Source organism: Eumetopias jubatus, unplaced genomic scaffold, assembly GCF_037043125.1.
Source record: "Eumetopias jubatus isolate StellerSeaLion01/CBP00866 unplaced genomic scaffold, mEumJub1_p1.0 scaffold_1, whole genome shotgun sequence".
Classification (NCBI taxonomy): Eukaryota; Metazoa; Chordata; class Mammalia; order Carnivora; family Otariidae; genus Eumetopias; species Eumetopias jubatus.
Window position 1 is genome coordinate 193,373,514 of NW_028274807.1, and position 17,926 is coordinate 193,391,439.

Here is a 17,926-nt window from a genome sequence, read left to right on the forward strand (position 1 = left end):
TTTGCTTCTATCTCTTGCCCTTCTTGTGCAGGCCTATCATGACCCCATGCTGAAACTCTCCATAATGACAGAACAAGAGTTGAATCAAATTTTTGGAACACTGGACTCTCTCATTCCTCTACACGAAGGTATAATTTTGTTCCCAGAATGAGTCATGACTTGTAGCCTTAATTGAGTCGTCCCACAAGTCATGGTTATGTAATAATGTGATTAACCCAGAATCTACTTCCAGTCTTGTTCATATTTGAATGCCTAACAAAATAAGCATTCTGTTTTGTTTTGTTGTTGTTATTTTTTTAACCAGAGCTCCTTAGTCAACTTCGAGATGCTCGGAAGCCTGATGGCTCCACCGAACATGTTGGTCCCATCCTCGTGGGCTGGGTAAGAAAAGTTCTCTAGTCTTGATTGAGCATAAATTTCAATAACGGAGATAGAGTTTCACTTTAGCTAGACTTTTTGTATTGGCAAATATTAGTTTTACATCATAAATGGCAAATTCCTAGCAAAATTTATCATATTTAGGCTGTATCTCTTCTACCCATGGAAACAGTTTTTTTTTTCCTTAATACAAATTTGCAGCATTTAAAGATAACATGGCCTTTTTGCAACAAAATAAGTAAAGGCCCACATGAAATGGTTACTAGTTTTACATTAAATAAGGTGAAATGAGAAGAGGCCAATTACTACTAATATAATTGTTATCATTTCTATTCCAGTAAATATTCACAGACATATTCGTATCCATCACCAAAAAAAAAGGCGCTTTTATTCAGCCTTCAAAAAAAACTCTCATGGTCAAGTGTAGTTTCATACACAAGGTAATACTAAATGTTGTTAATGTTTAGCCTATATCTGATTTTGAGTAACTTCATAGGAAGGCTTGGTATCATGTTGACCTTCATCCCAAATAACCCATTCCCTTTCCTAATTAAACAAAGAATAACAGCTGTGACCTTAGATTAGGGGTTCTAAATTTATGGTCTTGGGGCTGAATTTGTGTTTTGTTGGGTGCATAATGTGGTCATTCATTTGCTTAACGTACTTTAGACCAGGCATGTACTTTCTATTTTGCCACAGTCCCCACCATTCCCTATTACCATACCTCTGTTTCCTTTGAGTCTTTGAGTGTACCAGCCCAGCTCCAGGTGGTTTTCATTTGTCATGAAGCAGGTAATAAAAGCAGATTACTTTGATGACTTCTTCCAGGCAAGGTTAGATCTCTCATCTCTCTGATCCGCACAGTCTTCCAGAAAAATAGGCAGGAATTGCTACGGCAGCCAGCATTAGAGTAATCCCACTGTTTGGGGAATGTTGTGAAGGTTATAAATCCTACTATCACTGTGTGAGTTCTCTTGATCCAGTTACACTTGTAGTTATATTTTAACCTTCCTAGGCCTTCCGGTTCCTGCGTTTTGATGTTGATCCCTTATCCTAACTTCTGCTTCTCAGTTACTGCCTTGATCAAGAAAGTTTGAGGGTTTCATGACTTGGATAGCTTTAGTTCAGAAGTCACTTTTAGCATGGAGGCCGAAATACCCCAAGGGCATCTGAAAGGCAAGCAATGTTCTAAGATGAATAATTTAGAAAACGTGCCTTAATATTTCAGGAGAGCTCATTCATCTTATATTTTTGACTTATTATAAGATGTGGTAGGTGTTTTAACTTCTTTAGCCTTCAAAGAAATTTCTCTAAAGAGAGCCAGCCAGCTGGAGACAGAGAAGGTGTAATGAGAAGAGAGATTCTGCCTCAATATTTCTTAAACTTCCTGAGTCTGTGGGCTGCTTTGATGGGCATGGGGGGGCCACTGAGGCCACACTCCAAAATTAGCACGATGCTGCTGTCTTTGACGAGATGGCAGTATAGAACGACATGGTTTCCATAGGCATCATATACAAACTGTCAGTTCACACCAGAAGCAGAAGTGGTTTTGCCTTGTTATTAAATTGCCTTGTTATTTGCCTTGTTATTAATTTTTTTTCTGAAATAAGTGTTTGCCACTCTTATTAGGAAATTGGTTTGATCTGGGGGTGGCTTTTGCAGGCCTTTTCTGTACATTCTCAAAGGAAATGTGACCATTTCCACTGCTCTCTGAACCCTTCAGACATCAAATGGGGACTTAAAGCTTGAAGAGCAGCCTAAAATTAAACAACTGGCCCATTGTGACCAGACCTCATGAGAAACGGCCCTTATTTATCAGGCCCGACGAGCTGTTAAATGTTTTCCCACTTTTAACTGCAGATGTGTCCGTGCGAGTGGGAACTGTAAACCAAGGGGTACATCTGTTTGAGTTCTGGTCTTTTTAACAGAACAAAATAAACATCTGAGGGGACTTTGAATGAGAAAAGTCAGAGCCCATTCGACCCATGAAAAATTGATTTATTCGCCACCCCCACCCCAACCTCCCCCCACCCCCGGGGAAAAAAGGTGGGGAAAAAAAAAAAAAAAACCTTTTAAACTAGTGAGCCTCCCAGATGGGACAGGCCTGGCCAGTCCTTTTGACCTTAGAATGAATCAATTACTTGTACTTTGAAGGCCTGAAGCAGAGTGGTGGTTTCCTCAGGGAGCCACCCTGGTCACTGAGGATCTGTCTCCCGCACCGGTGTAGGCCTGATCCCATACACTTCCCCTCTTGGACAGAAACAACTTCCCAAGCGACTTATCTTCATGCTAACGTTTTTTCAGTAATATATTTATATAATTTAATAAATTTGAATAATTTACAAGCTCTCCAAGGCAGCAAGTTCTCATGTTAATTTGGGTTCTAATTAAATTTTAATTCTATAGAGAGAGGCAGGGTACATGGAAGCAAAAAAAAATGGGTTTGTTCTGCCGCTTTTCACAAGGTTAGGGAGATAGAAAGAATTTCTAAAGAAAGTGAAAGAGTTTCCTTTATAAATTCTTGATGGTCTATTTAAAGAGCTGTCAAGGAGTTCAGAGCTTTGGGGAGAAGGGTGGGGGAAGAACATGCTGCAGACTGGTTTTGTCTCTAGCTGAGCAAGTAGTTTTGCTTCTCTAAACCACAACTTCTTCAATAAAAATATCCTAGGGATAAATAACAAAAAAATAATTTTTTACTAATTATACTTTTGCTTTAATAGCTAGTACTTACAGATTCTTACCCAGAAGCCAAGCTCTTTTTTTGTCTGCCTTATCTCATTAAGAGATAGGACAGTAGTATATGCATTCTATAAGTGTGGAAACAGGCTCAGAAAGGTCACCTGACTAGTAACTGTCCAGGTTAGGCTTTGAGCATGATTATCCCTGGTTCCAGAGTCTGCCCACTTAACCACTGTATTATCACCTCTCACACTTTATGTAAGTGAATGTGTATGTATTTGGGAACCAGGATGTGTACGTTCTTCCTTCCCTATCAAGTCATCACTCATGGCCCTTTCTAGCCAGTGGGGTTGAACCAGATCGCCTTTCAGGTCATGCCCAGGAAATGAGCACCCTTTCAGGTGTGAACAGGACCAGAGCTGGTTCGGGTTGCCATGGCAGTGGGGGCGGCAGGATCAGAGAGTAATGGCCCATTGGAGGGGAGCAGCAGTGTGGTCAGAGTTCCTCACTGGTTTACATCTGATAGTTACCGCTGATTTGTTTCTCCATAATGAAAACATTGGGCATTTTCAAGTCTTTTTAAAAGGCGAGGAAGTGGGAATGAAATTAAGAGGGCCTGAAGCTCTTTTTAATTAACTCTGAAAATCTAAATTACAAGCCACAATACCACCTCTGGAGTGTGTGTGTGTGTGTGTGTGTGTGTAAGTGTGTAAGTAGCAATTATCATTACTTTCAAATATAAGGTTGAGGAAAGCATTTCTGCAGCTCTTTTTAACACAAGTAAAGGTTTGTGTTTTTTATGACCCATAAGGAAGGTAGACCTTTCCAAAGAATGTTAAACTCGACAGTGAACTTAAACATTACTTCCTTGGTATCTTTTTTTGGTTTCAGTCACTGAGAAAATAATTTCAATAAGAGGTATAAAAGAAGCACCAGAATACTTACACTTTGACCCATTGTTCAGATGCTGCCACAGTTTATTTCTAAGCCATGTTCCCAGGCCATCAAATATTACCTAATCTGGAAACCATTAAATACCATTTATTTGTTCATTCAGAATATAAACTTTGAATGTCTGTGGATGGTAGGCCCAATGCAAAGTTTGAGGATGCAGAAATTAAAGACCCTCTTGCCACTGTCTTGCTCTGAATCCCTCCACAGGTCAGGGGTTGTGGTAAATGTGGCTCCTTAGTCCAAGGGAGAGAAGCAAACACAGTGGGGCCACTGGCAGCTTTTTATTGCCTCTGGTACCTTTCCGGAAGCTGACAGCCCATGCATTAGGATGCTGAGCCTTGGGTGCCACTAAAAGGAAGGAGTGGAAAAGGGAGATGAACAGCCTTCTTACTGGGTCTCTGACTCTGTGTTTGCACAGTGTGACTGATGGGACATGTCAGGGAAATTAGTATTTTGCTGGAAGGAAGATAGTGAAGTTGAAGTGTTCCAAAGTCTTTAGGCTTAAATGTTCTTTGCATGGTGTTGTGATGTTAACCATGAGGTATAGACAAGAATCTAACTTAAAAGATTTTTCTAAGTGCTTCCTGCATCTAATTTTTTAATTATACTTTTGCTTTAACTTCGTGGAGTTCTTTATAATTGGCCCACCTTGGAACCAGGTAACCTTCAGCTAACATAGAGATGCTTGCACCAGGCCTTGCAAAGGGCTGGGCCATGAAGTCTGACTCCTTGCTTTCTTGTTATGCCACCAAGTCTTCCAGATGAGTTTCTTATGAATAATTTTAAAAGAAATCCCGTTTGTTTGTTTTTAAAGGTAGGAAGCTTTCCCCTCACCAGACACTTTTGGAAGTTCAGGAAAATTTTGAGCTGTATGTGTATGCAGTTTTTCTGGTTCTTTTGTTTCTAGCTTAGATTGGCAGAAACCCAAACAAATTATGATGGGGTCTTAACAATCAAGAAACTAAATGTGCAACTAAGAAAATAACTTCGTGCAAGCAAGCCAAACCCTAAAAACTGTTCATTGCCTGAGATTTTGAAGATTGCACTAGTCTGTCTCCTCTAGTCATGCACATAAAGGAATGTTGGCCAGGCCTGGAGACCAGTTAGGTGTTGTTCAGTCTGCTCAAGTGATACTCGCTGGTAGCTTCAGAGCACAATTAGCTCCACACTCCAACCCTGTTTTGATGTTCCTTTCCTAGCTGCCTTGTCTCAGCTCCTACGACAGCTACTGCAGCAATCAAGTCGCCGCCAAAGCTCTGCTGGACCACAAAAAACAAGACCATCGAGTCCAGGATTTCCTACAGCGATGTTTAGAATCCCCCTTTAGCCGCAAGCTAGATCTCTGGAATTTTCTTGATATTCCAAGGAGCCGTCTAGTGAAATACCCTCTGCTTCTTCGAGAAATCTTGAGGCACACACCAAATGATAATCCAGATCAGCAACACCTGGAAGAAGCTGTAAGTGCGTCTGTTTCTTTCTGTCTTTACCTTGTTTCCTCCATTGTGTCTAGATTGGGTGCATGGATGAATGGTGGGTGTCTGGGTACAGGGGACCCAGGGGTCTTGGCTTCCAGTCTTGGTGCTACCATCAGTCATGTTTTGATTTTGAAAGTGACTTCTTCTCTCTCTGCCTCACTCTCCCAACCTATAAAATGCAGTGTTTATATGAAATACACCCAAAGGTTGCTTTGATTTCTAAAAGTTCTTGATTTTGTATAGGTGACTCTGTAATCTGTGATTACAATTCATAATAAACTGTAATCTGTTACAACAGTTGCGAGGGTTAAGATCTCTGGAGATTTTAAATTGAATATCTTTGTTTAGTTAGCAAATCGGAGTTGCCTCTTACCTTAGCCCCTGAACCCATTTGTGAAGTCGACACCCATTTCAGATCCATCTCTCTTCGGCCTCTGACTGCAGTGAGGGTCCAACCTAGTCAAACCTCCTGCTCACCAGAAAATGTTCATTAAGTATGGAGAGAGAGAGATTCTTCCCTAGCAGCAGTAGAAGACCAGGAAAATGGATCCATCTCATGAGAATATTGTGAACAGTGAGTGTTCTATCTGGAGAGCTTGGTTCTGATTGGGGTGCTCTGCAGGACAGGGCAGAGGTGATAGCAGGCCAGGAGGACCCAGTGGCCTGAGCAAAGCTTTGGAAGAATGACAGGACAAGGAGATGCCTGGGGACTACCATGGATCGGTCTGCCCACAGTTGAGGATACTCTGAGGAAGCTGCAGGAGAGAAGGCAGGAGATGGGAGTTCAGATCTGGTTCTAGAGGATTTTAAATAGATGTTTTTCCTTTGTTTGTTTGTTGTTTTCTAAGTAGCTGGGATTCAGGGTTCAAATCCCAGCTCCATTGCTGACAAGCTGTGGAACCTTGGACACGTTAGTCTCCTTGTCTGTAGGACAGGGGACAGCGGAGGAAGTGGCTAGGGCCAGGGAGGCAAGCTGAGAGGCTGCTGCAGTGGTCCAGGCATGCAGTCATGGAAACCTGCTGAGGGAGGAGCCATGGGGATGGAGGCTTACCAATTCAAAGGGCTCATTCCCTGACTGCATCTGGAACGGAAAGAGGATATGCATAGGTGACTTGAAAATCAGAAGCCATGAAACCTATGAGCAAACTATCTCCTCCCAGAGAGGGGTTTAATAATAATTAGTAGTAATCACAACAATAATAATTCTAGCAATACCTGCTGACATTTCTTGAGTACCTAGTAAATCAGCTTTATGTAATCACTTTATAGGTTATATATCTCATTTAATCCTTATAATAATCTATGAGATAGCTGTCCTTGTTAGGGTTAGATAGCTGTCCATATTCCAGAAGAGGCTTGGAGGGCTTAAATAACTTGCCTGGGTCCAGAGCCAGCACGTGATGAAGTTGATGTCAAATCTCTCAGTGTGGACTGCAAATACTGTGCCTGTTCCACTATTTTATGATCCTGTACCATGGAGCTGAAAGCCTGGATGCTTCCTTGAGCCCCCGTTGCCTGTAGGATTACAGAAAACTGCCCAGCTTTGTGGAGAGGCCTCGTGGGTGCAGAGCTGGGCCAGGTGCCTTCTTGTAGGGATAGAGAAGATAGAGGAAAGATGCTCTTGACTGATTGCAAACACACACAGACCAGGTCCCCAATCCAGCATGGATAAGGGACACAGGCACTGGGGAGGAGGCCCATCCCATTTCATCATGTCTGTTTTTTACTACCATTGGAAGCATGCAGTAGGGTTGCCTCCTGTCCATATTTCATCCCAGCAAGTGTGTGGTCTACAGGAATGAAAACAACAGGGAGCTCGAGCTAGTCTAAATAATTACTTTTTTGAAGCACGTGAGCCTGCTCTGAGTTTTGCTGTTAAGATTTCTTCTTTTTAATATGCAGCATGAAAGAAGAATGCTCTGTTTCTAAAATTGCCCAGTGAGCTAAAGTTTGGATTTAAAAACAGATAAGAAGACGGTTGTTTGCAATATGAAAGGATGTACCAGTTTCCCTAGTGCATAAAATGTGATGTCATTTTTAAAAGTTGAATCTGCACCTAGTTATTCAGGCAGATTTGTGTGTGAAGCATGGCAGACCCACATTTGAAAATGTCTGCAAAGCAAGTCTTCTAAATGCCCACTTATACAATAGTGGCACAGCAATGTTGGGGTTTTTTTTTTTTCCCTTCTTTTCAAAATCCTCTGGGCATTAACCCAGATGAACAGAAATATTTAGCCCTGTACTCTTGGGGTGCCTGGATGGCTCAGTCGTTAAGCGTCTGCCTTCAGCTCAGGTCATGATCCCAGGGTCCTGGGATTGAGCCCCACATCGGGCTCCCTGCTCCGCGAGAAGCCTGCTTCTCCCTCTCCCATTCCCCCTGCTTGTGTTCCCTCTCTCGCTGTGTCTCTCTCTGTCAAATAAATAAATAAAATCTTTAAAAAAAATTTAGCCCTGTACTCTTGGGTACATTGTGAATGCCTGATAAACATAAAACCCATAGTACCAACGTAGCTTGAATTACATGTTCCCTGAATAGATTTTCCACCTATGAAAAGGGAAAAATCAGAGACCCTAATAAGTAAATTGCTTCTACACCAAAGTGTCCAGTCCTATAATTAGATCTAAAAAAGGTCTTGCTTTTACTGCAATGCATAAACTACCACATCTTTATTAGAATTTCTTAACAGTATTTTGGAGGGTTAATAGAAATTTCCCCCAAAGGAGAACATTTTTAAATAGAACTTCAGATATTTAGATAGTCCAGAGGTCTGGTTGTTTATCATTTTAAATTCTAAGGATTGTTTCAGCCAACAAATGATCTGGCAGACCATCTCTTCACTCCGCCCGCCACTGTTCCCCAACTCCTTAAAAAAAAAAAAAAATCACTGGAATCAATGAGAACAGTCCTGCTGTTCCTGCCATGCTGGCTGCTATTCTTGGTTCATGTCACAAGCCTACGAATAGATGACATTACCGCACAAGGAACCAGGCAGGGCTTTTAGATTCCGCTTTGAGGATGATGATTACGGCATGTGTGGGCTTAACCCCTGCTCTGTTACCAGGTATTTGTCATCGTCTTGCTTTACTGGTCCTTTCCCTTCAGTTTGAACCCTGATGAGAGGTGCAACAATGAATTGAACTTGAATGCACAACCACCATGACTGTTTGCTATTGGCAATCTGCTATATACACCTTTATTCCTCCCTGCGATTCTGCACAATAAATACCTCTCAAGAACCAATACAGGGGCACCTGTGTGGTTCAGTCGGTTGAGCGTCCCATTCTTGGTTTCAACTCAGACCATGATCTCATGGGTCTTGGGCTCAAGCCCCGGTTGGGCTCTGCACTCAGCAGGGAGTCTGCTTGAGATTCTCTCCCTCTGCCCCTCCCCCCACTTGCATTTTCTCTCTCTCTCTCTCTCAAATATATAAATCTTAAAAAAAAGTGCAGAGATTAGATGCTTATGGTGTAGAGGTGGATATAACTACAAAACAAGATTTTTAATAAATGAAAGCAGGCCCAGAAGTGCTATTATAATGTCCGCAAAGAATGTAGAATAACGCTGATTGTTTCTATCATTTGGTCTCTCTAGTTTTTCAAACACCAGAGAAAGAAGTAGCATCAGACAGTAGTCATAGCTGCCTGAGGAACCACTGGGCTGTGTGAGTTTATTAATCTTCATGTGATATGTCAGCTGTTCAGTCCCTGAGTTAAATTAGGAAGTGCACACATATTTATGCCTACAGTACATCATTTTTCTGGTCTCCTGGATACTTGCAGGAACCTCAGAAAATTGACTCAAGACCCAGTTAATGCCAGGTAAACCTAGTAATAGTAAACTCTAAAAAGAGCCACAGCAATTAATGCTAAGACCTTTAAAAGCAAGGAAAAAGTATGGATTCCACAACATATTAAAAGGGTAGTAAGGTTAAAGATTAAGGTAGACATAAAAGAATTTGTCAGGTACCTCCCATATATTTTAAGGCTTCTTGAGGGCAGGGACCCTGTCTCATTTCTTTGAATGATACCATCTAGTTTGACACTGGACAGATGCTCAACAAGCATTAATTGAATTAATTTGAAGGATGAGTCATAAGTTTAGTATGTTTTGTGAAGTTTCCTTTTCTTTTTTCTTTTTTTTTTTTTTTGGTTTTTTTTTTTTTGAAAGTAACAATAACCAGGCATGTCTGAAAACCAAGAGGGGGGAAAAAACAAAGAGAAAGTTTGTGTATCAAAGCGTTCTATTTATTATTTATTTTATGTTAGTAAAACTCAGGTTAATTTCATAGGACTTATATTTAATGTCACATTGACATTAAAAGCCAAAAAAATTATTTTATGCTACAAAAAGCCTGTGTTTTTTAAAAAGATGTATTTATTATCAAAGTAGTGCTACCGCCAAAATTTGGGAGATAGAGAAAAGAATAAATGAGCTTTAAAACTCATAACAGCTACAAAAATATATAGATTATGCATCTGTTCATAGGGTATAGTCACCAGACTTCAACTCAGAGCTGTAAGATCTTCTGTCAGACTTGCATGGAAATGCCAGAGTTCTAACTGGGTAGAAGTTTTATCCAGTTGGCTTTGGGCAGAAGGTATCATTTCACTAGAATGTGAAAAATAATCACTTAACAATCTTAGAATTCACTGCCACTTTAACACATTACAAGATCTGGTAAGTTCTCACTGAGTAAAGTCTTCTTTTAAAAAAAATCTTGCTTTTCAGAGATTGTTTTGTTTTTCCATTAAGTAAATGTAACCAAGAAGAGACCTTATTACCATTTCTCATCTGTTAAGCTCTTTCCTGCTAATAACGTGAGTCCTGGGCTGCAAGGGTGCTTCAGTATTCGCAAATCAACCAACATGATACACTACATTAATAAAAAAGGATAAGAACCACATGATCATTTCAATAGATGCAGAAAAAGACATTTAACAAGGCACAACATCCATTCATGATAAAATTCTCAACAAAGTAGATTTAGAAAGAGCATACCTCAAAATCATAAAGGCCATATATGAAAAACACACAGCGAATGTCATCCTCAATGGGGAAAAACTGAGAGTGTTTCCTCTATGGTCTGGAACAAGAGAGGGATGTCCACTCTCACCACTGTTATTTAACATAGTACTGGAAGTTCTAGGCACAGCAATCAGACAACAAAAAGAAATAAAAGGCATTCAAATCAGCAAGGAAGAAGTCAAACTTTCACTATTTGCAGATGACATAATATTCTATGTAGAAAACCCAGAAGACTCCACCAATAAAATCGCTACAACTGATAAATGAATTCAGTAAATTCTCAGGATACAAAATCAATGTATATAAATTGGTTGTATTTCTATACACCAATAATGAAGCAGCAGAAAGAGAAATTAAGGAATCAATCCCATTTACGATTGTACCAAAAACAATAAAATACCTAGGAACACATCTAACCAAAGAGGTGAAAGATCTGTATTCTGAAAACTATGAAACACTAATGACAAAATTGAAGATGACACAAAGAAATGGAAAGACATTCTGTGCTCATGGATTGGAGAACAAATATTGTTAAAATGTCTATACTAACAAAGAAGTCTATACATTTAATGCAATCCCTATCAAAATACCAACAGCATTTTTCACAGAGCTAGAACAAACAATCCTAAAACTTGTATGCATCTACAAAAGACCCTGAATAGCCAAAGCAGCCTTGATAAAGAAAAGCAAAGGTGGAGGCATCACAATCCAGACTTCAAGTTATATTACAAAGCTGTAGTGATCAAGACAGTATGATACTGGTACCAAAATAGACATAGATCAGTGGAACAGAGCAGAAAACCCAGAAATGAACCCACGACTCTATGGTCAATTAACCTTCAACAAAGCAGGACAGAATATCCAATGGAAAAAACAGTCTCTTCAACTAATGGTTTTGGGAAAACTGGACAGCAACATACAAAAGAATGAAACTGGATTACTTTCTTACACCATACACAAAAATAGATTCAAAAATGGAATCAAAAATGGAAAGACCTAACTGTGACACAGGAAACCATCAAAATCCTAGAGGAGAACACAGGCAGTAACCTTTTTGACAATAGCTGTAGCAACTTCTTTCTAGATATGTTTCCTGAGGCCAGGGAAACAGAAGCAAAAATTAATTATTGGGACTTCATCAAAATAAAAAGCTTCTATACAGTGAGGGAAGCAATCAACAAAACTGAAAAGCAACCTACAGAATGGGAGAAGATATTTGCAAATGATACATCTGAAAAAGGGTTAGTATCAAATATATATAAAGAACTTATAGGGGCGCCTGGGTGGCTCAGTTGGTTAAGCGACTGCCTTCAGCTCAGGTCATGATCCTCGAGTCCCGGGATCAAGTCCCTCATCGGGCTCCCTGCTCAGCGGGGAGTCTGCTTCTCCCTCTGACCCTCTTCCCTCTCGTGCTCTCTATCTCTCATTCTCTCTCTCTCAAATAAATAAATAAAATCTTAAAAAAAAGAACTTAACAACTCAATGCCCCAAAAATGAATAATCCAATTAAAAAATGAGCAGAAGCCATGAATAGACATTTTTCCAAAGAAGACATACAGATGGCCAGCAGACACATGAAAAGATGCTCAACATCACTGATCATCAGGGAAATACAAATCAAAACGACAATGAGATACCACCTCACTCCTGTCAGAATGGCTAAAATTAACAAAACAAGAAACAATAGGTGTTGGCAAGGATGTGGAGAAAGAGGAACTCTCTTGCAGTGTTGGTGGGAATGCAGACTGGTGCAGCCACTGTAGAAAACAGAATGGAGGTTCCTCAAAAAGTTAAAAATAGAACTACCTTATGATCCAACAATTGCACTACCAGGTATTTACGGAAAGAATATAAAAATGCTAATTCTAAGGGATACATGCACTCCAATGTTTACAGCAGCAATATCTACAATAGCCAAATTATGGAAACAGCCCAAATGTCCACTGACTGATGAATGGATAAAGAACATGGGGTGTGTGTGTGTGTGTACATATATATAACTATATATATAATGGAATATTAGCCATAAAGAATGAAATTTTGCCATTTGCAATGACATGGATGGAGCTAGAGAGTATTATGCTAGGTGAAATCAGTCAGAGAAAGACAAGTACCATATGATTTCACTCATATGTGGAATCTAAGAAACAAGCAAAGGGGGAAAAAAGAGGGAGGAAGAGAGGGAGAGAGAGAAAGAGAGAAAGAGAGAGAGAGAGGCAAACCAAGAAACAGACTCTTAACTACAGAGAACAAACTGATGGTTGCCAGAGGGGTTTAGGGGATGGGTGAAATAGATGATGGGGATTAAGGAGTACACTTGTGATGAGCACAGGGTGTTGTATGGAAGTGTTGAATCATTTGTACACCTGAAACTACTATTACACTCTATGTTAACTGGAATTTAAATAAAAACTTAAAAAAATAATACTACCATAAAAAAGATGGGACTGCTGGTCTTTTCACTCTTAGAGGACAGAGGACCCTGCTGAGGAAGTCATCATTTTGCCTTTGGTTGGTGTCTTTGAGTTTTTACTCAACTAATTTCTTGTTCTTTGTTTTTTAGTATGTTATATCTTTTAGACATATGATCCATGTGATAGAACAACATATCAGAATAAATGCCCACTGATTGTGTCTGAGCGCTTGTACTCTTACTGCTTTGTTTTGTTTCATTTTGTATTAACAAATGTGTCCACCCTTGATCTGAAATCCCTCCACCGCTAACATATTCACATGTGCTCTAGGCATGGGTGTGAGTGTATGTACAGAGACAAACAGTTCCCATCATTACACCTAGTGTCTTTCCATTTTTAGTTCTCTGTCCTTTTTAAATCATTTATGTTTTACCACTAAAAAGCTATCCAAATCATTTCATCACACCCAATTTGCAAATCTTGTTTGTAGGTTAGATTGAGTACATATAGGGAAACCTTGAAACTGGATTCAGACCCCTAAAGATGATCCCTTTTTGGGGCTACTACATTCTGCTTTGTTTTCTCTCCTTGGCTAAAGTTTTTATATGCCTATATTTTCAACATTGTAAGCATGTTTGAAGAAATGTGCAACATAGAGCTCAGTAGTTATGAGTCCTGCATAGCAAAAGCTATACCTTATATCTCTTCCTCTCAGATAAAATTATGCATCAACATCAGCTTTATATTTAATACAAATACCTGTATGTGTATACAAATATATATGTGTGTGTATATGTATATCTATGTGTATATGTATAGGTGGATAGATGGACACAATATATTCAAAGCATATATTTATTTTTGCCTTTTCCCAAAGCAGCAAGTTAGATAACAGAATCTCAGAATTAGATGCAAGTCTATCTTGGTGACCTTCTAGGCTGAGCCCCTGGGACTTACTGGTGTGGATGGTTTGCTTACTTTCCCCATACTTTCTTCTTTGTTTCCATAGATAAACATCATTCAGGGAATCGTGGCAGAAATCAACACCAAGACTGGGGAATCTGAGTGCCGCTATTACAAAGAGCGGCTTCTTTACTTGGAAGAAGGCCAGAAAGACTCTCTAATCGACAACTCGAGAGTGCTGTGTTGTCATGGAGAACTGAAGAACAATCGAGGGGTGGTGAGTGGCTACTCTCCCTCAGTGGTCTCATCCTGGGCCTCCCCCAATGCTTAATCCATTTGATGCCCAGCCGCTGTTACTCCACCTTCCCTACCCAGGGTCACATTCTTCAGACAAAAATTGCTTTCCAGTGTCTTTTGTATATAGGATCCCATATGTATATGGAAATATATATAATTATATACATTGTATATATATTCATATATTATAATTTATATATAAATAATATGTATTATGTTCCCAACTTATAATTAATATATATTTTTATATATTTCAGAAAATATATATTATATATATATTTTAAAATTTCACTACCAGTATATATTCAGGAAGAATTTGGGTTGCCAGCTTAGTATTTCATTTGATCATGACCTTCAGTAGCAAATACAGAACAGTTAACATCTCCTCCGGCTTTGATATCAGAAAACAAGGGGTGATTTTAACAGGATATAAAAAGTATATGATCTTTCTAAAACACACTCTATATGAGTGTGTGTGTGTGTGTGTGTGTGTGTGAGAGAGTAGGTGGGGTATCCACAAGTTTCTTTTCTCCCAAATATAAAAAAGTGTATGATAAAACAGCTCTTAAGTTGAAACTCTTAGCTTTATGAGAAATTCTTTGCTTTTTTTATGGATTGGTACCCATCCACAGACTGCCATTTTAAACCAGTTTTTGCTTTAAAACTGGCTTCATATCTAACTCTGCCCAATTTCCTGGCTTTTAATCCTGAGTAGATATTGAAATTGTTCCTCCTCTCCTGTTATAGCAACTTGGACAGATCTCCCTGGAGCACTTACTACAGTGGGTTGTAATTATCCACCATATGTCTGTCAGTATCTTCCATTATACTGTGATCTTTTAGGGTAGAGTCCATGTCTTGTTAATCCCCAGAACCTATTATGGGGACCTGGCATGTACTAAACACTCAGTACTGTTAGGTGAATGAGTGAGTGAATGAATGAATGAATATTTGTATAAAGGAAGGATGGATTTGAATTTTATGAGAGCTCAAAATTCATTTGACTCACCAGGCTATTTTTATGTGTAGCCAGTGGAAATTAAAGCTAATATGTCTATTATATATTATAATTTAAACATATTATACATAGGAATGTATATTTATATAATGTATAGATTTTATTATATACAATAGATATTTAAATTCAATGTTGGGAAAGCCATCGAAAAAGAGAATCTCTTATTATATTTCATCTTCAGTATCTAGTCAACTCTTAGAATGAAAGCCAAAACTAGATTGAATAGTTCTTAATAAAACTTTGATGATTTAAGAGTCAGCCTTTTGACCTGGACTTTGGAGTGGCATTTGTGAGCAGGCTTGGAAATGTTCTTTGAAATCACTGAGTGCATATCATAGCGCCCATTATTAGAGCTGCTGGGGATCCAACTAGGTGATGGTCCAGCAGAGGTATTGAGACTGGTCACGGGCCACTGCTTGAAGAAGTATTTGTTTGACTACAGTTACTGATTGCTAGAAAGCTGCATTCTGCTTCTTGCTGATTTTCAGAAAACACTGGTGGACTTCTAATGTCTGATACTCTGGCTTCTTGAGCATTCTTTCTCAGAAGCCCTGTGGGAAATGGTTGGGACGATATATCACCACATGGAATGAGACCTATTCTCTTTCTGTCCCTCAGTCAAGGACTGAGACTCTCTGGTTGGCTATGCCTAGGGCATTAAAGATGAACTCTAGTTCATATTTCAGGCAGATAGATTTTTGAAAACAAAGATAGTAGTTGGGGTGGGAGATTTGTTTTAGTTACTTGTTTTTCCCAGTAGAATTACAGAAGTCTTTAGGAACAAAGCGCTGTGTCAGAAGAAAAGCTTGATAGTTTGAGGGCTAAAAGAAGCATTCATAAATAAGGGATGTTTTTAAAAGGTTTCCCAGACAATCTGAGTTCAAATTATCTACCTTGGCTAGAGGATTGTTGAAGTAGAAACAGTGTAAAAACAACAACAACAAAAAACCCTAATGTTTAGTATATAAAACAATGACCAACTCCTTCCCTCCCCATCCCCAAAAGAAGTCTTAACATTATTCCTATATCCCCCTCAAAAAAAAGGAAAAAAGGCCCTTAACTTGGTTATTTTTTGCTTTACTCTGTTTAAATGCACTTTTGATAAACTTTCACTCCTCAGTCTCCTCCCACCCAGTACAAAATTATCAGTTTTATTTCCACCAGCCAACATTTGGTTAAGCTTTAATTTCTACAAGTACGTGTGTGTGTGTGTGTGTGTGTGTGTGTGTGTGTGTCAGAGTAGGTGGGGTATCCACAAGTTTCTTTTCTCCCAAATATAAAATTGTCTGATAATGCTGAATATGCTTCTCCTGCCCCAAAACAAGATTCTAATGTGAGTTTCCACCTCTTTGAGACCCCTGGGTTCACATTCCCAAATATCTCCATTGGAAAACCAGAACCAGCTAGAAAGGTCGTAGATCTTTTCACTTCAGTTCGTTAGCATTTCCAAACTGTGAGAAGAGTCTAGCACTTGGAATTGAATGGAGCCAATTTACCCCAGCTCCACCCAGTGAAATTGCTTTTATGATGTGGTTTGGGACAAGCCTTTATTTTTGAGATTTTCTTTTCACCCACAACACACACATCAGTCATCAGCCTTTTAAGCACAGCCTCTTCAGAACACTGAGGTTCTGAGGAACATAACTGAGAAGGACCAGTTCTTTGATCATCTTTCTTTGTGGCTACGACAGCACACTCTGGTTCCCTCGGGAATGGGCAGTGTTCCGAGTTGGTGTGCCTGGATGGAGCTGATACTCAGCTCTATGGCGTAAGGAACAAGTGTTTTTATGGGTTTGGGAAGCAAAGATTAATATTAGGCTTTGATATGCCAGTCGTATCCTTTATAGACTATTGTTCATTATGATCTCTTAGGATTATATTGGGTGCTATAAACCAAAGCCTGGGTGGGGGTGGGGGTACTCACTTCTTTTTCCTTCACTGCTCCCTTTATTCTATTCCCCCTTCTCATTTTTTTCTTACGGAAGCTGGAGGTTGTGTGTGTCTGCACAGGTTGTGAATATGCAATATGATGATGTCCTTGGAGCCGGCAGTCCTGGCTGCAGACGTCTGTAGGCAGAAAGGCCTTCTCCGTGGGTGCCCCAGGGAGGCACTCCTCCAGGAAAGGCACTAGGTGCATCTGGAAATACCTCCAAGTTGCCCAACTTCTGTTCTGGAGGTAGATCTGAGCCTAGAAGTTCATAATACAGTGTGAAGCTGGTGCCTGGGGACCTCTTATCCACAGAAGTCCATTAATCAACTTCTTATTAGGCAGTCGCTTAGGGAAATCCTGTGGATTTTTTTCTTCTAGAAACTGCATGTTTTCCTGTTCCAAGAAGTGCTTGTGATCACTCGAGCTGTCACCCACAATGAGCAGCTCTGCTACCAGTTGTACCGGCAGCCAATCCCCGTAAAGGACCTTCTGCTGGAAGACCTGCAGGATGGAGAAGTGAGGCTGGGCGGCTCCCTGCGTGGGGCATTTAGCAACAATGAGAGAAGTATGGATGGCTGTTGGCTTTGACCTGTTGAATGGTTTGGTGGTGGTGGTGGTGGTTCAGAGGGAGTGGCTGGCTGGTGGATAGAGAAGTAGCCATGGCCTTGGAGTCACACTACATTCCAATGCTGTCTCATTACTCCCTACTTGTGTAACCTTGTGCCACCTCTGTGAGCCTCAGTTTCCCATCTGTAAAATGGGCATGTATGCATACTAACTTTATAAAGTTGTTATAAGGATTAAGATACTGCAAGTGAACCTGTCTGCACATAACAGGTACTCCTTACATTA

General features: G+C 39.8%; 1 protein-coding gene across 3 annotated transcripts in view; it reads left to right on the forward strand.

Annotated features, from left to right (window-relative positions):
- Positions 1 to 17,926, forward strand: part of ARHGEF3 (Rho guanine nucleotide exchange factor 3) — a 309,795-nt gene that overhangs the window by 288,188 nt on the left and 3,681 nt on the right. For all 3 annotated transcript variants that reach the window (XM_088027978.1, XM_028110363.2, XM_028110364.2), the window contains 5 exons: positions 32 to 128; positions 305 to 381; positions 5,211 to 5,468; positions 13,936 to 14,106; positions 17,453 to 17,639. In XM_088027978.1, coding sequence (XP_087884104.1) covers positions 32 to 128; positions 305 to 381; positions 5,211 to 5,468; positions 13,936 to 14,106; positions 17,453 to 17,639 — 790 coding nt within the window. The remainder of the gene's footprint in view (positions 1 to 31; positions 129 to 304; positions 382 to 5,210; positions 5,469 to 13,935; positions 14,107 to 17,452; positions 17,640 to 17,926) is intronic.